Source organism: Eutrema salsugineum, unplaced genomic scaffold, assembly GCF_000478725.1.
Source record: "Eutrema salsugineum unplaced genomic scaffold, Eutsalg1_0 scaffold_2, whole genome shotgun sequence".
Classification (NCBI taxonomy): domain Eukaryota; kingdom Viridiplantae; phylum Streptophyta; class Magnoliopsida; order Brassicales; family Brassicaceae; genus Eutrema; species Eutrema salsugineum.
Genome location: NW_006256829.1, coordinates 4484317 through 4504040, shown reverse-complemented (window position 1 = coordinate 4504040; position 19724 = coordinate 4484317). Strand labels below are relative to the sequence as shown.

The 19724-nt window shown below is 38.4% G+C and overlaps 6 protein-coding genes across 7 annotated transcripts in view; 3 read left to right on the top strand and 3 right to left on the bottom strand.

Annotated features, from left to right (window-relative positions):
* Nucleotides 1-828: 828 nt before the first annotated feature.
* Nucleotides 829-5211, bottom strand: LOC18018564 (protein ZINC INDUCED FACILITATOR 1). The gene is made up of 18 exons (XM_006399809.2): nucleotides 5028-5211; nucleotides 4690-4890; nucleotides 4418-4458; nucleotides 4197-4257; nucleotides 4010-4112; nucleotides 3831-3933; nucleotides 3671-3724; nucleotides 3531-3593; nucleotides 3298-3347; nucleotides 3141-3216; nucleotides 2809-3021; nucleotides 2222-2309; nucleotides 1963-2048; nucleotides 1761-1868; nucleotides 1578-1622; nucleotides 1392-1480; nucleotides 1267-1310; nucleotides 829-1176 (listed from the first exon to the last, which is right to left on the bottom strand). The coding sequence occupies exons 2-18, from the start codon at nucleotides 4835-4837 to the stop codon at nucleotides 1085-1087; spliced, it is 1464 nt and encodes a 487-aa protein (XP_006399872.1). The 5' UTR covers nucleotides 4838-4890; nucleotides 5028-5211; the 3' UTR covers nucleotides 829-1084.
* A 1530-nt stretch (nucleotides 5212-6741) lies between these two features.
* On the top strand, nucleotides 6742-8641 carry LOC18018563 (RNA polymerase sigma factor sigD, chloroplastic). Its single transcript, XM_006399808.2, has 4 exons — nucleotides 6742-7228; nucleotides 7387-7749; nucleotides 8011-8211; nucleotides 8289-8641. The coding sequence occupies exons 1-4, from the start codon at nucleotides 6815-6817 to the stop codon at nucleotides 8574-8576; spliced, it is 1266 nt and encodes a 421-aa protein (XP_006399871.1). The 5' UTR covers nucleotides 6742-6814; the 3' UTR covers nucleotides 8577-8641.
* On the bottom strand, nucleotides 8565-10062 carry LOC18018562. Its single transcript, XM_024156358.1, is given in 5 exon segments — nucleotides 8565-9030; nucleotides 9123-9153; nucleotides 9155-9223; nucleotides 9309-9386; nucleotides 9609-10062. Coding segments are annotated over 5 exon segments (804 nt in total). The 5' UTR covers nucleotides 9879-10062; the 3' UTR covers nucleotides 8565-8674.
* Nucleotides 10063-11028: 966 nt separating this feature from the next.
* Nucleotides 11029-14240, top strand: LOC18018561 (cycloartenol-C-24-methyltransferase). 2 transcript variants are annotated; one of them, XM_006399805.2, is made up of 14 exons: nucleotides 11029-11166; nucleotides 11260-11365; nucleotides 11872-11938; nucleotides 12079-12152; nucleotides 12284-12368; nucleotides 12442-12497; nucleotides 12629-12683; nucleotides 12884-12931; nucleotides 13048-13131; nucleotides 13218-13334; nucleotides 13426-13509; nucleotides 13599-13724; nucleotides 13812-13909; nucleotides 14000-14240. In XM_006399805.2, the coding sequence occupies exons 2-14, from the start codon at nucleotides 11283-11285 to the stop codon at nucleotides 14049-14051; spliced, it is 1029 nt and encodes a 342-aa protein (XP_006399868.1). In that variant the 5' UTR covers nucleotides 11029-11166; nucleotides 11260-11282; the 3' UTR covers nucleotides 14052-14240. The 2 variants fall into 2 exon arrangements, with proteins under 2 accessions (XP_006399868.1, XP_006399869.1); XM_006399806.2 differs by having other exon boundaries at nucleotides 11058-11160.
* Nucleotides 14241-15135: 895 nt separating this feature from the next.
* Nucleotides 15136-18171, top strand: LOC18018186 (polyamine oxidase 1). Its single transcript, XM_006399803.2, has 9 exons — nucleotides 15136-15250; nucleotides 15336-15585; nucleotides 15675-15800; nucleotides 15887-15948; nucleotides 16044-16198; nucleotides 16746-16889; nucleotides 17120-17269; nucleotides 17590-17844; nucleotides 17938-18171. The coding sequence occupies exons 1-9, from the start codon at nucleotides 15208-15210 to the stop codon at nucleotides 18169-18171; spliced, it is 1419 nt and encodes a 472-aa protein (XP_006399866.1). The 5' UTR covers nucleotides 15136-15207.
* The window catches only part of LOC18018184 (alpha-N-acetylglucosaminidase), a 4712-nt gene continuing 2908 nt past the window's right edge, over nucleotides 17921-19724 (bottom strand). Inside the window, 6 exon segments of the mRNA XM_006399801.2 lie at nucleotides 17921-18465; nucleotides 18550-18628; nucleotides 18711-18948; nucleotides 19019-19269; nucleotides 19355-19465; nucleotides 19559-19713. Coding sequence (XP_006399864.2) covers nucleotides 18227-18465; nucleotides 18550-18628; nucleotides 18711-18948; nucleotides 19019-19269; nucleotides 19355-19465; nucleotides 19559-19713 — 1073 coding nt within the window. The 3' untranslated portion in view covers nucleotides 17921-18226.

Sequence of the window (19724 nt, the reverse complement as noted above, 5' to 3'; positions counted from 1 at the left end):
TAATTTGTATCAGAATTTTTCAACGTGATGTATAATATAATTGTACTTGTAGTTTTATGTGTTGCCCGTGAAATTGTCTATTACTTACTACTACCTACCTCCGTTACAAATCAAAGTACCATTTTGATAATAATTTTCTAATATGACAACTTGACAAGAGGGTAAACCTTTTAGCCAAAAAATACTATATATTATGACAAGAAGGCCCACAATTTGGTGGTAGTTTTGGTAGAGTCTCTCATGCAAAGATATGGGGAAGATGTACAAAGGTTTCTCCACCACGTTCAGATATTATTTCTATCAAATAATAGTATGAATTAGGTGATGACAAAATGACAATGGTTAAAGTGGTTCGAAGTCCGTATTTAGAAATTGAACTAAAAAGGATTCTTTACTTTTTCCGATGGCCTTTAAGCGGTGGACCAGAAAAATTTAGTAATTTATATAGCTTTTGACTTGTTATCAAGGGAAGGGTGTTTTATATTTTTTCGGTAAAAGTAAACTTTGTTCTTTTATGACTAACAACGTTTTTCAGATTCTTAATTCAAAAATTAGTTAATTCAGATCATCAGAAGCTTTAAAGCGGCTGCCGAACTCTACCATCATGACTCAACCATCCGACGAAATATATCCTAAAAAGCTAACCGGAATAATTTGACCGTCAAAACTCACTTCCCATAGGCGATGGACCGGTCTCGTTTTGCATTAAAGAAAACGCTAATGGCTTATGTAAATTTCTCTCAAACTCAGCGTCTAATCTCGTTCAGTTAAATATAAAACTATCCTTATTAATCGACCCTTAGGAGAAACGATTTGTTAACCGATTACTTGAGGATGAAATCCACTTCTATTCCACCGACAACACTAACGCTGTCGCTGATGAAAACGTGATGTTATATTTCTGGTGTACAAAACCTTATTATTGTCATTGATATTTCTATAACCTTGGTACAAAAGCAGACAACAAAAAAAGAAGAAGCTGAAATCCTAAGGTTAGCGAAAATTGATTACGTTTTCTTTCGAATCTGAAATTAAAAAGAATCGATGAGTCCATACACTTTCCTATCACCAAATCAAATGAATTTCACCTTCGCCCCGTGGTTAGAAATGGCTTGAAAGTGAGAGCTACTCCGACTACGACTATCACATTCAAGACGAAGAACACCATATGCGATCCTGCAATATATGTTTTCAAACTTATTCGTGTTAGGCATAACTAGTATTAACATCATATACATAATGGCCAAAGGGAACTAATGCAAATACCTGGTAGAAATGCGGCGTCTACTCGCCTCTCGCTCCAAGAAAATCTGCCAGGAATAGATATTTGTGTTTAGGACATTACTGCGTCTTTGAATTTTACTTACGTGTTCGTTCAAAAAGTCACTTACAAGATGCCGGCTCCAGCTGGTCCAACGGTCTTAAAGAGAGACATTGCAGTCATAGCAATTCCATTAGCCGCCCCTCTTTGGCTCTGATCCTGTTTTGTTTTTGTTGTTCCATACAAAGAATATAAAGTTTATAATAGAAAAGAAATTTGGTCCACAGTTTACAAAAGATAGAAGAATGTCGCTTACCACAGCTTTGTTTTGCAGGATCAACAAGCCGGTTATGGCAGACACCTGTATTCACAAAAAAAAACTAAATCTGTTAAGCAGCCGAGATATATATTAACGTGACCTTATTTTGTGTACTTATGTAAACTACGAAAACACAAAGGAGAACAAAAGAAAAGGATTAGCTTTTGCTTTTGGACTTACACTTAGCACATTTATGAGGATTGATGCACAATTCAACATTAAACTTAGACTGAGACCTGATAAACTTGCTATAAATGGATAACTCATTTGTATTGGTATCATCAGTGCCTGAAATCAAAGAAATTATCAGAAGATCGATTTCTATCTTGTTGATACGCTACATATAATCTACGGAGAAGAATCAAAAGAAATATCAACTGACCCCAGCAAAACGGGTGACCAGAACAGGTCCTAGCAGTCTCTCGGCCAAAGGATAAACAAAAACCTGAAAGGAGAATAGGCCGAGACCTAAAGCAGAAGTGTTGATGAGTTGAGTAATGACAGAGTCTCAATTTCATTAGTAAGAATTCTGACGTAGTCATGATTGCTTAACTCTCGTACTGATTCAAATCAAAGCAGACTCTAATCATCATTATCACAGAAACACAACATTGGTTGAAGAGCATGGATGTTCTGCATACCTGAGATCGCAAGAACTGTACCAACATCATTGGTTGAATAGCTCAGACCTCCATATTTCCTAGGACTATTAGCCCATAATGCAAATATCTGCATAGCCAGATTCCAAGTGGATGAAGATTTTTGTTCAGACGAAAAGCATAAGACTATGAAGTGGCAAACGATCTAATTTCACAAACATGAAGTCTTAATGCTGTTCTATATCTTCAACGTAACCTCGTACAAAATATACAACCAAGGGATTGCGACCCAACTAGAAAAGTCTTAATGCCTCCACATTCTGCTCACTCCCTATTTAACCCATAGCTGTCAGCTGGGACCATGAATGTCAACCAGCTACAAATTCCTGAGTAATGACTAGGCTAGATAGAACAGACAGCACTAGAGAAAAACAAGGACAGATACTCCACTTCACTTTTATTCTTCCACAAACACATGTAAAGCTTCGTACCGCAATTAAAGATCTTCAATATCATCAAGAAAACAAACTTGAAATTTCAGCAGTAGAAAACTACTTTTTAATTGAGCCCAACTAAATGAGATTACACCAGGTGAGGGTATGCAAAAAATTCAAGTGTCAACTACTTACCTCAGAGTATGCGGTATCATGTAGACACAGAACACAATACACAATGATAGATGACATTAGTGGCCAATTCTTCAAGAGAGACCCTTGAGAACCCTTTCTTTCGTCTTTTTCTGCCTTCCCGGCAGAAGCAGCAGAATCACGAGATGCAGCTTCAAGTATTTCGTATGAGTCATCATGTGATGTCCTGTCCTGCTTATGATTGTGCAGTGTTTCCTACTCGGACAGAGACATAAGAGACTAGTTGGTGAACTCTGTGCGAAATATATTAATTAAGAACACTCGATAATGAAGACAAAGGTTCTCAGTAGCCTCTGGCAGAAAAAATAGATTACCGGAATGAAGCAGCATAGTACTGTCACAACCAATGCAAAAGCTGATATCGTAAAGCAAGGCAGCGCGTACCGGAATCTGCGTTGCAATTCACATATACTTCAGAAAGTTCCATAATATCCATTCCACTAAACTCTTAACAGGAGTGAGAATATACACCTTCCAAAGATGGATTCTTGGGAGAACACATTTGGATATTTGTCTGCCGGCTGAAATTGGAGAACATTGAAAGACATCAATTAGACACGGTAGAAAACAAATATGAATCAATACGCAGGAAACTTGCAGCAAGGCGAGATGGACACGTGATAAGCTTCAGGCACTTAGAACATAAGAAATGGAAACGTATGAAAAACTAAGAAAACTTAAAAATTTGGATGTGATCAACCTACCTGTGCTAAGAAACCACCTAGAGCAGGGCCAATGATCAGTCCAATGCCCCAAGCAGTACTAACCTGAAAAGAGTAAAGTTACGAGGGTCACGACACCAATCAGCCAAAACATGTAAAAAACACGTGACGGAGAAGCTCACAGCTGACATTGCTGTAGCTTGATATTCATCACGAAAGATCTCTGACGCATATGCCTGAAAAATTTTACATTAACAAGACGATATTAGAAAAGGCAAATGACAATCTACTGTGCAGGACAAAAACATAAACCAAGAGTAATAATGGCAACAAAGAGGCCACCTTCATTGTTCCAAGCAAACAGTTGAAACTCCCAAGAAGAAACCTCGTGCCAATTGCCATCCAGAAGTTTAAGCTTAAGCCAAAAAGAGCATTGAAAATGGCACTGCAGTAACCAGGTAATCAGTCATCTAACCACTAACAGAGATTTAATAATCAAAATAATCTTTGAGGATACTAACATTGAGATAGTTCCCAAGAGTATAATTGGTTTTCTTCCATAACGATCAGCCACAATTCCCCAGAACACTGACGTCAATGCTCTGCCAAGCATAAATGAGCAACCTTTCGAAGTAGTAAGAGACCAGTTAGAACAGACAGTAGAGATACAATGCAGAATTACAAGTGACTGAGGCAATGTCTTCTCACCCACAAATCCAGCATAAAATCCAATATCTTTCTCCGTCTTTGCAACACCAAAATCCTCAATCTATGAAAACAAAGGGGAGACATGAAATTTGAGAGCCTGTGATAAAACAACAGTATTGTATGCAATATAGTATACATCTTCATCAGTTTAAAGCCCCCCAAAAACCATGCGAATGATTATGAATCCATAAAATGGTAGCACTGAACTCACAATTACTCACCATATAATAGAGGAAGGGATAGAGCGAGGAAATCGGCAGAGCTGCAAACACAAGAATTCAGACGAGAAGGCATGAGAATTTGCACAAGGAATCATAACGTTCAACACAAGAAAGCTTTCTCACAATTAGCCAAGTCTAATCCAAAGCATTAGCAGCAAAACCAATTATTTCTCACAAACCCACCAAAATCGTAGAGGAGATTAAAAAAAAAAATTAAAAGAATATATAAAAAAAATGTATAAGAGAATAAAAGAAGGCAAATGAGATGTTACAAGTGGAGAGGACGATGATCCAAACGAAGGAAAGCTCGAGGTAAGGATATCCTCGCCGTTGCTGCTTCATCTGCTCCACCTTACATCCCGGACATCCTTCGTGGTAATTCTGCTTCTCCAACAACGCCTCCTTGTATTCGTCCGTCATTTTCCCACTTTCAGATTCGACTCCAGAAAATATAATTCAGCCAAAATATAATCCTACAAATTCCCAAAAAACAAAGGAAACGAATTGAACAAATCGTGGAAGAAATCCTGAGTTAAAGGAAAGAATCTAGAGGAAAATTTCAAAACAGTAACGGAATCTTTCAAAATCGTAAAGGAGAATCAATGAGTACCACACAGATTCTCTCTCTCTCTCGACGCTGGAGCAGAAAGACGAAGAGTCGGTCACGTAGTGGATATATATGTACTAATGTGTGTGTATATATATATATATATAGTGAAGCTAAAAGGCAAAAATTGTGGTCACACAACTGTTACCATAATCTCATCTTCACATGTTCACGGACCTAAAGCTCCTCCAAAAATACAAAATTTTTTTATTTCACTCGTTTCTCTCTCACAGAAAAATACAAATTAATTTTTCAAATTGTAAAACAATCTGTTCATTTAAAATTCATATAGTCTGAGAGAGTAATTGTTTAGGAATGTTTTTTGAGGTCACATGGGATAATGCAGACAGGAAGAAAAGGTCAAATTGAAAGTCTGTGGAGAGATATAAAATAGAGCTAAACAATGTTGTCGACCTGATCTATCTTTTTAAGACTTGGAATGGTTATCTCAATTAGCAAATCCAGCTCCTTCACGTGTGTATATTATAATGCTATTTTAATTTTTTAATTTTTGAAAGCTTATGTTATTTTAATATTATCGCTTGTCTTGTTAGGGAAAGAGGCATCGCCGAAAACGAAAGCAGAGCTGAGTTCTTCTTCTACGATATACTCGATAAACAATAAAAAGAACTTTAATGTTGAAAGCAAAACAATAGTATTAAAACTTGAATTCATTATAAACAAAAAGGTAGATATTTTGTATACTCTGATAAAAGGTAGTACGAATATGCCGCTTTAATTGTTAGCCAAAAAAAAGATATAATGCTTTTACCAATTCCATGTATATAGTAGTGGCGGTACATAAATTGACTCCTTGTGCTGCCGAGAGTAACGGGTGTGTGGACAATTCCACGTCAGCAGTATTAGTGGAGCCCACCATGAAATCACGAGGAGTCACAGAGCTACGCGTGTTCCCCACACAGTACACCACAGGCAAGCTTGACGACAGCGCGTGGCTCCCACCCTCCAGCACGTGGGGTCAAAGACAGTGATACTCGAGTCCATGTCTTTTCTACAAACATGCCCAGCACATCCATCAGTTGTGAATGTAATAATATACGTACAATACTCTTGGGATCCAATTCTGTTGGGCCTTTATTGGGTCAGAAAACAAAATTATTGGGTTTGCGTAAAAGTTTGATAGACGGCTTAATCCTCTGTCAAAAATTCTTTTTCTTTTCGATGCGTGGTAATCTTCATAATTACCATAGACGGCTTAATCCTCTGTCAAAAATTCTTTTTATTTTGGCCTTAGTTTAGAATTTTAAAATTTAGATTGTGGTTTTCCGAAATGAAATTAAAAGAAAAAGTTCATGGATTTTCTCCACCAGAATGCAAACTTAAGTCAAAACTAAGTTTTTTAGAAAAAAAAAATCTTTAAAATTTTGATTGGATGATGCAGTGAGTTATAAAACCAAAATTTAAAGCAAAAGTTGTCATTTCCAACAATTTAGTTTAGTTTGCGAGTGTGTTTAGAATGCAAACTAGAAACAAAATAGGAAAACTATAAAGATAAATTTTGGCTGTAAAAATGATGAAGAGAACTAAAGCACGATTATAAATGAGAGAGTTCAAATGTTAGTTACTACTAGTTCCAAATATTAACAAACAAAGAAAAAAAAAGATAGGAAAGAAACCAACTGTCCACCAATTATAATTGGGGATAAATAACTGATGACACAGAGGCCGCTCTATGATAGAGAGAGCGAATTATCTTCTGCTTTCATCCATTGGACCAAAAAGAAGATAAAAAAAAGAAATCAAAGGTGAGGAAGCTCTGCAGCTCATCCATGGCGAGGATACCGACCACAGCCACCGCCACCATGTGTCCGTCTCCTCCTATCCCAACAATTTCTCCCTTACTCAGAACAACTCACCAATGTCAACCATCTTCTTCGTCAACATCTCCATCTTCCATAAAGCTTGGTGCGGCTTTGGTTTCCGGTGAGGCCACGGTGGACAGAGCGGCTGAGAGCTCCGTGATGATCAAACCTGAGAAATGGGCATTTCAATTAGAGAAGAGGAGGAAGAGGAGAAGGAGAAGAAGAGTAGGTTTCGAGCGTTTGGAGCCGGAAGAAGATGAAAATGTTGGCCCAGAAGTAGAAGCTGAAGCAGAGGCAGAAGCAATCAGTGTTCCTGTTGCAGCTTCACGATCTGGGTTTTTGAGTCGTTTAGAAGAGGTTCAGCTTTGCTTGTACCTCAAGGTATATGGTTCTACATCATTTATGGAAAGTTTTCCGAATATCCCAAATGGCCCATCTATGGAAGATTCAAACTATTTATCCTTGTTAGTCCTAACTCATTGTATGTGTGTAGATAACATAATGAAAACTCTTTTTTTTTTTCTTCTGGTAACAAACAGGAAGGAGCAAAACTTGAAAATGTGGGAACAAGTGTTGAAGAGAATGAAATTGTATCAGTTTTGTTGTCCAGTGGCAAAGGGAAGAAGAAGCGTAGTGCTAATGAAATATTATGCCGAAGAAGAGAAGCCAGAGAAAAGATTACTCGTTGTTACCGGAGGCTCGTTGTCTCCATTGCAACAGGCTACCAAGGCAAAGGTTTGAATTTGCAAGACCTTATTCAGGAAGGAAGCATAGGGCTTCTCCGAGGAGCTGAGAGATTTGATCCAGAACGAGGCTACAAACTATCAACTTACGTATACTGGTGGATCAAACAAGCCATCCTAAGGGCTATTGCGCACAAGTCTAGACTAGTCAAATTGCCGGTGAGCCTTGCATCTCTATCACCATATTATGACATTTTGATTGAACAAGACATTCAAATCTTTCAAGAAAAAGGAAACAATCTTGGAGGTTTATTTGCAAAAACTAAAGTTGGTACCATATTTTAGATGTTAACTATATGCAACAACCATGTTATGTTATCTCTATTGCAATTGTATTAACATAGAAAAGAAACTAACAATGGGGTTCCTCTGAAGTGGTAAGTAATTAGTGAATGCATCGTTTTAGCTTGTTGTGTGTAGGGAAGCATGTGGGAGTTGACGGCAAAAGTTGCAGAGGCTAGTAATGTGTTGACCAGGAAACTTAAACGGATACCGAGCTGTGAAGAGATTGCAGAGCACCTCAACATCCACGTATCAGCGGTTAGACTTGCTGTGGAGCGGGGAAGATCCCCTGTTTCGTTGGACCGAGTCGCGTCTCTTAATGGCCGCATGACATTGCAGGTTCTCTTCAATTTGCCATGAAAATGCCAACTAGAGACAGAACAATGAGTAACTTTGGACTGGTTTATCATGTTCAGGAGATTGTACGGGGACCTGATGAAACAAGGCCAGAGGAGATGGTGAAAAGGGAACACATGAAGCATGAGATTGAGCAGCTTTTGGGGAGTCTTACGGCGAGAGAATCTCGAGTATTGGGACTCTACTTTGGGCTCAACGGAGAGACTCCTATGTCGTTTGAAGAGATAGGTAAGTCGTTGAAGCTTTCAAGAGAGAGGGTGAGGCAAATCAATGGCATTGCTTTGACGAAGCTACGAAATGTACATAATGTGAATGACTTGAGATTATACTATTCCTCTAGTGAATGAAAAATAAATAAATAAGAAAGTTGGGTTGTTCTTACAATCATTAATATTATTATTGGATACGGGTATGTACAAATGGAGAAGATAAAAATGGGTTTCACTCAGTGCTCTCCTCTGTTGAGATTATGGAGGATATAGAGAGAAGCAGAGGACAAGAAAATGCAAACGGAATAACTAAGCAAATCCAATCCGGTGGCGATAGTAACCATCTTGCTTCTTTCAAACATCTTCACTAGAAGAATCATGACAATAACATGTCCAACTTTGGTTTTCAGCTCATCCAGTGAGCTGATCTTCATCCATTTCGGTCTCTCCTTCATGGCAAACATTCCAAAGAGAGAAGAGGCTTTAAGGGCACGGTCTGATTCCGTAGGGACATCAGAAGGCGAGTTGCTGATGAAGAGTCCATACAAACCCATACTAAATATTAGCATCACAGTCCCAGCCAGATAAACATCTGCACATCAATTTTCTACAGAGAATGAGTATTATAACGAAACAAACCGGGCTTGTATAGGTCTTACACATGCATATACATAGCATTTTAACCTATAGCTTCGACCAGGCGTAAAACCATTTGGGCCGGTGTGGATGCCTTTGACACAGTTAGTCCAATAGACTTTATATGCTTCCATGATGTAGACACACCCCTACATATAGTGAGTTAATTACATTACTTCTATAACGGTGTATGTGCAAAGCATTTGCAGACTTAAAACCAAACAAAGAAGTTACATTGAGGAAACAGAGTAGCGAACCAGCCAGGGAACCTCCAACTGCCAAGAGCGCCAAGAACCGGAAATCAAATATGATCTGCTCCATCAACAAAATACATCAAAAAACAATCATACACCATTCTTAAACATAACAGTTTTCGGACAAGTTAAATTCATGATGAACTGATCTCCCCGAGTCATGTCACAGCTCAAAAGCCAAAGCAAACAAACAGAGACCATATGTAGGAATTTTGGTCCAACAGGAAGAAGAAGAAGAAGAAGAAGAGAAACAGAGTAAAATTTTGATTTAGTTTTTTACCCTTTCAACGTTGGATTCGGTGGAACGAAAGAAGCGAGCAAATGGGCTGTTATCATCCACACCTTTACCGCGAGCTGTTCCATAAGAATTGGGCAACGTGTTCCCGTTAACAGGAATCGAGTTAGAGGTCGATGATGCTGATGACTCCGGAGACGATGAGGCAAGCGTTGCTAACGGTAATCGGAAACGGCGGCGCGTGGGTGGCATGTGATGATTCGGCAGCGAAACGGAGAGCGGAGTGGCTGAGATGAACTTGTAGAGAGAAGCCATAGACAACTAATTATTTGAAAGAGGAGAGAGAGATGGCGAGGAGCTTCTTATTAGTTTTGAGTTACTCTAAGTATTGCCGGAGGACAAGTAGGAGGAAGGAAAGATCGGCGCGTGGGCTTGGAAACGCGGAGGATTAGGCGGGAGAGAAATATGTGGTGTGTGTAGGAAGTTGATCGTTCTCTATGAAATCACTTATGAAAACAGCCATTTTTTTTTTTACCAAATGAAAAATACATAGTCATATATAAACCAACTAATTACCCATGCTAATTTGCACACACATTAGAGTATTTTAACCAGAATTATATCGATAAACTAGTTTAGAAAAAAAAGTCTTAAGGGGTTGATTCATGAATGGCTGGAGACAATAGATATTTCTGTCAGAAAATCATCTTATATTGAAAAAAGAAAGATTATGGGCTGTGAAAAAAAAAAGGAGAAAAAATTAGGAATATATCTCTAGGACTTCAATATACTTAAAATAGGATAGGATTACGTAATATGTTGAAAGATTTTTTTTTTGTTTCAACAAAAACCTTAAAGAATTTAAAATCTTTACTGTACCAACCAATCAACACCTAAATCAATATACCAACCAAACGATATAGCCATATAGGAAGTTACGTCGGAAATTTACTGGGAGTAAAATTTGTTTGGAGTTAGAATTTTGATAAACTTTACTAATATCGAATACCTTTGGGTGAAGTTTAGATGAATTTTCCGATCACCAAAGTAGTCTATGAATGGCAAAAAAAAATGAACGAATAGTGGAAGTTCAAGTTCACTGTTGATGGCTTCAAATCATTTGGATATTTCATTTTAGTCACAGGGAAATCTTTCAAAAATAAACTCCGTACCTCTAAAGTTGTTGGGTGGGGCTCTTGATCTGAGTTGTACAGAAGAGAATCAAATTATAATAAGATAGGAATAGGATTAATAAACTATGAGATATAGGAATAAGATGGTGGATAAGTGGAGAATATACTTACAATTTCATGTTCTGTATATAGACTAGACTTTTGAACGAGAAAAAAAAAGATTATATAGACTAGACTACTTAATTTTTAATAAACAAATAGAATTATAATTAATTTTGCCACTTGAGAGGACATTATGGTAACTTAACCTATGTCACACTTTTGCCACGCTGGGTGAGTGTAGACGCCTTTTTTTTGTCACCTCTTTCTCTCTCTACTTCTCCTATAATTAAGCCAGTCAGGTGCCAATGAGCTCTTCCCCACTACTCCGATTCATCATCTCTCTCTGCCTCCGTAAGAGTTTTGTAAGTGTACGTTCCCTCCTCCCTATGATCTCTACAGATTCCTCCTCTTCTCCTTCTTGATTCATCATATTCCAATTTTTTTTCTCCTGTGATCCGCAGTTGTAGATCTCGTTCCTCGCATAATGTCGAAGTCTGGTGCTCTGGATCTCGCCTCGAATCTTGGTGGAAAGATCGATAAATCCGATGTTCTCACCGCCGTCGAAAAGTATTTGTTTCCACCGCTTTTTCTTTTTTCTCGTTTCTCAAAACGCATCGTGGAAACTTCTTCGATCGTCGTTTCCTTGTCCGATTCACTTACAATTTCGCGTTCTCTTCTCATGCATATTGATCCATTATCTCGTTATACTTATATTTAACTATTTTTTCTTCTTTTGTTTTTCCGAAATGAATCCTAAAAATTCAGCATTGGGTGTTATGAGATATTATCTCCCAATTTCATTGAATTTTCGACTCTGCTTGGCACTTAGCTTTCAAAACAGCAGATTGTGATGGTCCCTGTTCGTTCTTTTGTTGCTTGCTTCTATTAATATACACTTTTGACGTGTATTTCACTTACCGTCACGTTCTCGAGGGCCCCGACTCATTTGTTTTCTTTTCTTTTTTTGGTTTCTTCTAATATCACCTCTCGAACATGTAGGAAGGCATGCATTCTTTTTTTTTTTTTTTTTTTGCTAAACATTGTTATTAACTTTAGTGATTCGGCGATTTCAGGTATGAACAATATCATGTCTTCCATGGAGGAGACGAGGAAGAGAGAAAAGCTAATTACACAGACATGGTAATTTCAGAATGTTTCTCCTCCTTTAAAAAAAGTTTTGACCACTTTGAACACAATTAAAAACCTATATAACTTCATTAGGCCAAATATTGAAGTTAATCACTGCATATTGGACTGAATAATCTTAATTGATCTCTCAGGTTAATAAGTATTATGACCTTGCTACTAGCTTTTATGAGTACGGATGGGGAGAATCCTTCCACTTTGCACACAGGTAATTCTAGGCTTTCCACTTCTCTACAAGTCTGTTTGAGGTTCTACGATAAACTTTTCTTTCATGCAGCCACAGACTCTGATACTCTAGTGAGTAGTGATACTTAATTAGCATGGGTATTGGGTTTGCAGATGGAACGGAGAATCACTCCGAGAGAGTATTAAACGTCACGAGCACTTTCTTGCTCTTCAGCTTGGCGTAAAACCAGGACAAAAGGTTTGATAACCTTAGCTGAGCTCTCGAAATTGGACCCTTGGCCATCAGATTTTCATTTCCGTTCTCTGAACAGGTACTGGATGTAGGATGTGGAATTGGTGGACCGCTGAGAGAAATTGCACGATTCAGGTACACATATACTAATTATAGCACGCACTCTTTACATCCTCTACGTCTTTCTTACATTATTTTTGAAGTAAATGTCATGGTTAGGGAGATCTTTCAATTTATAAATTGTGTTTGTGTTTGCTCTGCTACAGCAAGTCATCTGTTACCGGGCTCAACAATAACGAATACCAGATCACCAGAGGCAAGGTAAGTTACCTATTTTTGTGAAAGATGATGCATTTCATGTCATGTAATCGGTTCTTGGAAGTGTTATTTCCTGTCTTTGAACTTTATTTTGGTTCATTCAGGAATGTGGATTATATTACTTTATAAATTCCATAATCTGATTTCTTGGCTTTTTCGTTGGTGTCTTTTACAATTCATATTGGTGATCCTCTTCTTTGCAGGAACTAAACCGACTTGCAGGTGTCGACAAGACATGTGACTTTGTTAAGGTCAGTTGAATTCGTACTTCTTGTATTAACTACATAAGTTGTGAAATCCTGGCTTTGATAGGAAAACACCTTGTAAAGGGCAACATGATGAAGGTTGTTATTCGTTAATCTTGCAGGCTGACTTCATGAAGATGCCATTTCCTGAAAACAGTTTTGATGCAGTTTATGCAATAGAAGCAACCTGCCACGCACCTGATGCAGTATGTGAAATTCTTAAAAACTTATTTGTTTGTTCTCTTCGCTGCATTTGTAGCATTGTGACTCATCATTATGATATCATCAACAGTATGGATGCTACAAAGAGATCTACAGAGTGCTAAAGCCCGGGCAATGTTTTGCTGCCTATGAGTGGTGCATGACTGATGCATTCGACCCTGATAACGCCCAGCATCAGAAAATAAAGGTTTAGTGTGGTCCCTGCATGTTGCATCTATTTATATTGTTTGTGATCTATGATCGACATGAACACAAACAAAGACTCATTGACTGTGCAGGCAGAGATAGAGATTGGAGATGGTCTGCCTGACATTAGGCTGACTTCAAAATGCCTTGAAGCTCTGAAGCAGGCCGGTTTTGAAGTAAGTACCAAATTACAGATTGTTTATATTTCCAACGCATCAGACATTTCAATATGTAAACACACTATGCTCATCTGCGTTGGATATAGGTAATATGGGAGAAGGATTTGGCCAAGGACTCGCCGGTCCCTTGGTACTTACCTCTGGACAAAAATCACTTTTCGCTCAGTAGCTTCCGCCTAACAGCTGTTGGACGATTCATAACCAAAAACATGGTAAAAAAGACACATGCTCTGACTCATCTGTCAAATCTCATAAACTATTAGTTGTTCATTTATCCGAACTTGTCATGGTTGTTTTAGGTCAAGGTCCTTGAATACATAAAACTCGCACCTAAAGGAAGCCAAAGGGTTTCAGATTTCCTGGAGAAGGCTGCGGAAGGATTAGTCGACGGTGGAAGGTAAGAGAACAACTTATAATTATTCCCCTTCAAGATTAAAGTAAACCTGTTTTACTAATGTCAGAATTCTAAATTTCTGTTTCACCACAGGAGAGAGATTTTCACGCCAATGTATTTCTTCTTGGCCCGGAAGCCAGAGTGAGCGGAAATGTGAGACGCTCATCGTAGGTCGAGTGAAGTTGACAAATTTATCAATTTGCTTTTCTTTTTTTTGTTAATTTCTCAATTTGATGTCTTTTTATGTTTGGATCAAGAAACCCAATTTGATGTCTCTTTATGTTTTTAAAAAGAAAACCTTTTTGCAATCTTATTCACCAATCTCTTAACATGTCACGTGTTGGTGTGCACTCTGTCACTGAATCACGTGCCATGCGCAAAAGAACTTGGAATCCCAATCTTTTTCTCTTGTAGATCTCAGAAAACTTTTTGTCGTCTTCTGCCATGATCCAAAAGTGGGACCACTTCCACGAACGGACGTGGACTTTGGATTCTTTTTGGATAGAAAGATTCTATGTTTTTCCTCCATGGATCATCTAATTATAATAGTTTTTCTCTCTGGAAAAATGCATTCTTCTTTCATGGTCCATGGATTAAATTACTGTAGTCCGCTGTTATACGCATTTTAACCAAAGTAAAAAAAGGTACTTATTGCTCAAATCCAGAAACGATAATACTGGTCCCCATTGGCTAACAACGCATATTAGCATATGTGATCTGGAATTTTGGATGTGCATGGAAAATAACCTCGGTTAATAGTTGATACAAATAATGAGTAAGCTACATGAGTGCCGTAAAAAAAAAAAGAGTAAGTTACATGAGTAAAATAACCTTGTTTCTTAGAAATTTTTGCAACACGAACGTCAATGTTTCTTAAAACATGCATGTTTACGAGCTGGACTTAGTCACACAAATTAAATTTTGTTTTTTTTTTTCATTTTAAGAAAGATGAAATAGTGGGGTCATGATAGTTTTTGTTGTTTAATTCGACTTCGGGCCTTAGCAAATTGAAGAGCAGGCCTGATAAGATACACACCTGAAGTTACTAGGATAGAAATTCCATTCAGCCCATTTATATACCTGACAAAAGACATCAAACCCACTCGCTCGATACCGTGTACACAAGCGCGTCTACCACACGCGTTCCACTGGATTCTATTTGTAGTTTGAGTTGGAGTTGAAGACTAGAAGCAAAAAACCTCCTGGCCTCTATATATATATAAAAGCCACACAAAACGAAAACGTAACAAACCCCTCCCCTCTCACCCAACAAACAACCACCTTTCTTCTCCCTATTATCTATGTCGACCACCTCCGTAATCGTCATCGGCGCCGGAATTTCCGGTTCGAATCTAACAAACTCGTATACTTCATACTTGTGTGCATATCGTTGACTTGATTACTAACGGAGTTTTATCCGAAAATTCAGGAATATCGGCGGCCAAGGAGCTCGCCGAGAACGGAGTAGAAGACGTTTTGATTCTCGAGGCGACGGACCGGATCGGCGGAAGAATACACAAGCAGAATTTCGGTGACGTGTCGGTGGAGCTCGGTGCCGGTTGGATTGCCGGCGTCGGTGGTAAGGAGTCTAATCCTGTGTGGGAGCTCGCCTCGCGTTTTAACCTCCGTACCTGCTTCTCCGACTACACCAATGCCCGTTACAACATCTATGATAGAAGGTGAAAAAATCAATCCATGATTATTAATTAAACTCACTCGTTTGCTTTTCTCCTCATCATGATCCAATCGTATTCCGTTGAAATTGCAGTGGACAAATCTTCCCGACTGGGTTCGCTTCTGACTCGTATAAGAAAGCTGTTGACTCGGCGATTCTGAAGCTAAAGAGCCTCGAAGAAGCTGATTGTGCTGGCCAAGTAGCCGAAGAAGCTCCTTCGTGCGTCTCCTCTCTGTTTTTTTTTCACTGGTTTTGGATATTTCTTGAAATCCATCGATTCTGATGCGTGTTTTCCTTTGGTTCAGGTCACCAAAGACGCCTATAGAACTCGCCATTGACTTCATCCTGCATGATTTCGAGATGGCAGGTGAGTGAAAGTAGGAGAAGAAATCACATGATGATAATGTTTAAATTGCTGATTGATCATTTGATCACGTTCTGTTTTATTTACTGTGTGTTCAGAGGTTGAGCCAATATCGACTTATGTGGACTTCGGTGAAAGGGAATTTCTGGTTGCTGATGAAAGAGGTTACGAATGTTTACTCTATAAAATGGCCGAGGAATTCCTCTTTACCTCTAATGGAGAAATCTTGGACAACCGCCTCAAACTAAACAAGGTAAATTAATATCTTTAACTCTTTCTTCATCAACATTGGTGCACAAAAGACTATCTTTCAATTATATTTCCTGATATTCATGAGGTTGATTGACTTTTTTTTTACTTGACTTTAAAGAATATATTATGACGTTATTTGCAAAAGCTACTATTTCCTTTTTGCTGTTGTTATTGACTCTATTCGGTTAATTTGTTATGCGTTTTCCTTTTTTGTTTTGTTTTTTTCTGCTAAGTTTTGAACTTACACTGCTGCAAACTTCTCTCAGCCTTTGGTTTCTAGTGGAATTTGTTACGCTCCAGGTCATTGTAGCTATATTTTATTTTGTTTACTATCCACAGAGTTTTTCAGCTTCAAATGGTGTCTTAAGTTAATAGTTCTTGGGAAGCATTATTGTGAGAGTTGTGGGGTCTGCATGAGTGAGCATGTTTTATTTATTGCCTCTCATAGACCAGCTGGCTTAACTTTGGGAGCTGTTGTTATATTAGTATTCAAGTAATCTATAATCGAGCTATAGTGTGATATTTGAAGCTGTGGTAATTAATGGCAGGTGGTTAGGGAGATACAACAGTCGAGGAATGGGGTACTGGTGAAGACAGAGGATGGTTCTGAATATGAGGCCAATTATGTGATCGTGTCTGCGAGTATCGGTGTTCTCCAATCCAATCTTCTCTCCTTCCAGCCTCCTTTACCCGTTAGCTTTCTTTCTCCTCTTCTCCTATAAATTTACTTTAATTTTATAATCAACTACTCCTTGGTCTTATCTTTTATGCTTATTTAACATTAAAAAGATACTAGCAGTTCCTGTATAAAAAAAAGGGGGAGATGTTTAATCATTCAATGTACATGCACTAGTCATTAGTTAAAATTCATGGTGATGTGATGTGATGAGATTTTATATCCAATTTCATTTCTTGGTGACAGAGATGGAAAACAGAAGCTATACAAAAATGCGATGTGATGGTGTACACAAAGATCTTCCTCAAATTCCCTAATTGTTTCTGGACATGTGGTCCTGGTCAAGAGTTTTTCATCTATGCGCACGAACAACGCGGCTACTTCACCTTTTGGCAGGTTGATTTCCTTAATCTTGAAATATTATAGTTTGTTAATCTAAATGCATCTTTTTGGTCGTTTCACCTACGGGCGAAACGTGGCAAATGCACTCTCTAATTTTAAAGGGTCCCTTTGATTATTATCATTGCTTTAATTATCCTTCAGTGTCTAACTAGCGGCATGGTCCAAGTGGTCAAGATTCACACAATATTATATCACTGCGTGATGTGTATGCAATACCACGATTAAAAATCTTGTAGCTTTTATAATATTAGTACAACTTGCTTGCTCTCTCCCCTCCAGCGTGTCTGTAATCTAATTGTTGCTCTGTTTATCAGCACATGGAAAATGCGTACCCGGGCTCAAATATTCTGGTAGTGACGTTGACTAACGAGCAGTCAAAGCGCGTGGAAGCTCAATCAGACGAGGAGACGCTGAAAGAGGCAATGAGTGTTCTCAGGGACATGTTTGGTCCCACTGTTCCTAACGCAACTGATATTCTTGTCCCGAGATGGTGGAACAACCGGTTTCAACGTGGTAGCTACAGCAATTACCCTATGATATCTGATAATCAGCTTCTTCAAAATATCAAGGTAAAAAACACTCCTCTTTTTTTGTTGTTGTTTTTTAGCACATAACACACATGTCAGGAATCTAAGACAGTTTTGGTTTGGTTTGAGACTCAGGCCCCAGTTGGACGGGTATTCTTCACGGGAGAGCACACAAGTGAAAAGTTCAGTGGATATGTACATGGAGGATACCTTGCAGGTATGGACACAAGTAAGTCTCTGTTGGAAGAGATGAAGCAGAGTTTGTTGTTACAGCCTTTACTCGACTTCACCGAGTCTCTAACACTAAAACACCAGACGCCTAACTCTCAAATCTACACTAGTGACAATTTTATCTCTGGCAGAAGCTAGACACCACCCAACCCATTATTTTTTTGTTATTATTTTTTCATTCTTTTTGAGCAACTCATGTGAAGTACTTACGCAACAGATGCCTTGAAATCGCTAAGGCGTCCCCTTTTGCCTTAACCTGATAAACCTCTGATGAACTTTGCTGCCATTTGTGTGACTTCATTATCCATTCTCTTCGCCATTTCTCTATCTCAAGTTTCTTCTTATCTCGTAAGCTTTTCAGCAATTCATTGAAATACAACTTCGCCCGGGGTAAGTAGTAGTCTTCAAGCAACCCACTCCAGAACTTGTTTGCTGATGATGATAATGATCACAAAAGATAACAGTTTTATTAGAAGCTCTATCTACTGAAAATACTTTTAAATTTTAATTTCTCACCATAATCATGAAGCTTGCTTTGGTTCACATCTTTCGAGTCGTACCACATCGTCACTTGCGTTCTCGCGTTCCACTCATACTGTACAGACAAAAAACTCAGCCATAAGCAATCAATGTACTCTTTCTACATGCACGTTCCAAGAACAAAATTGATGTTACACCTGTTTCCGTTCATCATCGTTTCTGGCCAATTTCTTTGCACTCTCAAGCCATGTACCCAGAAGGAAATTATCATCCGAAGCAAGCAAAACATCAATGTCCTTAATAAGCTCAAGAAACTTCTTACTCAGTCGTCTTAAGCTTCCAATATCTTTCTTTACAAAAGCCGTCACTGCTTCAATGTACACCTTGTTTGCCAGCTTAGATAAAACTTGACGCGTCAAATCAACCATGTCGTATCTGCAAGCATAAACCATAGGAATCTGTAACCATTAAAATGGTAGATACTCTGTTTCTCACTTACTCCTACCTATATGTTAAGCTCCCAAACAGATCATCCCCAGCTTCCAGGAAAAGTTGGAGAGCTTTGATGACCTCCTTTGTAGAATACCATAAATGTGCCTTAGGCAAACCAGAGCTATCATCTTGAAACAAGAATCTTCTTTTTGTTTCATATGGGTCAGTGGAGATCATATATGGATCTGTTTTTTTGGTTTCTCCTTGAACAGAACTAGATGGATCCCAGTCCGGAAGTTTGACTATGAAATCTGTGTTATGATCCTAACACGGAGAAAAAAGCAAGTTTCTTATGATCTAGATCAGATCTAAAGAGAGATGATGCGGTAATGACCAAAAGAAAACTTACTGCAATTCCATCAGTGCAATTGTAGACAGTGTGATATAGAATCTCCCAAGCGGCCTCGATGTGATGATTTTCTTTCATGTATCTTCTGCGTGCATAGCTCTTCAGCCACTTCTACAAAACCAAATATTAAAAAATGCATGAAACTGACAGTGAAAACCTTTACAAGTGTCGTATCAAGGCTGTGTGTTTTTATGTATGCATTACCTGCACATCAACTTTCTCATCTCTAAATGCCATTTCAGACATTAGCTCGTAAACCACTGGGTTGTGCTCTATTCCTTCCATGCACATTCCTACACCGACCTATGTGAAACACAAATAAGTAGATTACATATCCAAGGGGGCTCACCAAAGTGTATAATAAGAATTA

Excerpts from the sequence above, each read along its gene's own strand:
- LOC18018564 (XM_006399809.2), bottom strand. The coding sequence starts at position 4,837 with ATGACGGACGAATACAAGGAGGCGTTGTTGGAGAAGCAGAATTACCAC. Across the intron at positions 4,459-4,689 it reads GATCATCGTCCTCTCCACTT|CTCTGCCGATTTCCTCGCTC; the intron begins GTAACATCTCAT and ends TTGTGTTTGCAG. Across the intron at positions 3,725-3,830 it reads GTTTGCTTGGAACAATGAAG|GCATATGCGTCAGAGATCTT; the intron begins GTGGCCTCTTTG and ends AAAATTTTTCAG.
- LOC18018563 (XM_006399808.2), top strand. The coding sequence starts at position 6,815 with ATGGCGAGGATACCGACCACAGCCACCGCCACCATGTGTCCGTCTCCT. Across the intron at positions 7,229-7,386 it reads AGCTTTGCTTGTACCTCAAG|GAAGGAGCAAAACTTGAAAA; the intron begins GTATATGGTTCT and ends GGTAACAAACAG. Across the intron at positions 7,750-8,010 it reads CTAGACTAGTCAAATTGCCG|GGAAGCATGTGGGAGTTGAC; the intron begins GTGAGCCTTGCA and ends TGTTGTGTGTAG.
- LOC18018561 (XM_006399805.2), top strand. The coding sequence starts at position 11,283 with ATGTCGAAGTCTGGTGCTCTGGATCTCGCCTCGAATCTTGGTGGAAAG. Across the intron at positions 13,335-13,425 it reads CCCAGCATCAGAAAATAAAG|GCAGAGATAGAGATTGGAGA; the intron begins GTTTAGTGTGGT and ends TTGACTGTGCAG. Across the intron at positions 13,725-13,811 it reads GATTCATAACCAAAAACATG|GTCAAGGTCCTTGAATACAT; the intron begins GTAAAAAAGACA and ends TGGTTGTTTTAG.
- LOC18018186 (XM_006399803.2), top strand. The coding sequence starts at position 15,208 with ATGTCGACCACCTCCGTAATCGTCATCGGCGCCGGAATTTCCG. Across the intron at positions 15,251-15,335 it reads CATCGGCGCCGGAATTTCCG|GAATATCGGCGGCCAAGGAG; the intron begins GTTCGAATCTAA and ends CCGAAAATTCAG. Across the intron at positions 16,890-17,119 it reads CCTTCCAGCCTCCTTTACCC|AGATGGAAAACAGAAGCTAT; the intron begins GTTAGCTTTCTT and ends TCTTGGTGACAG.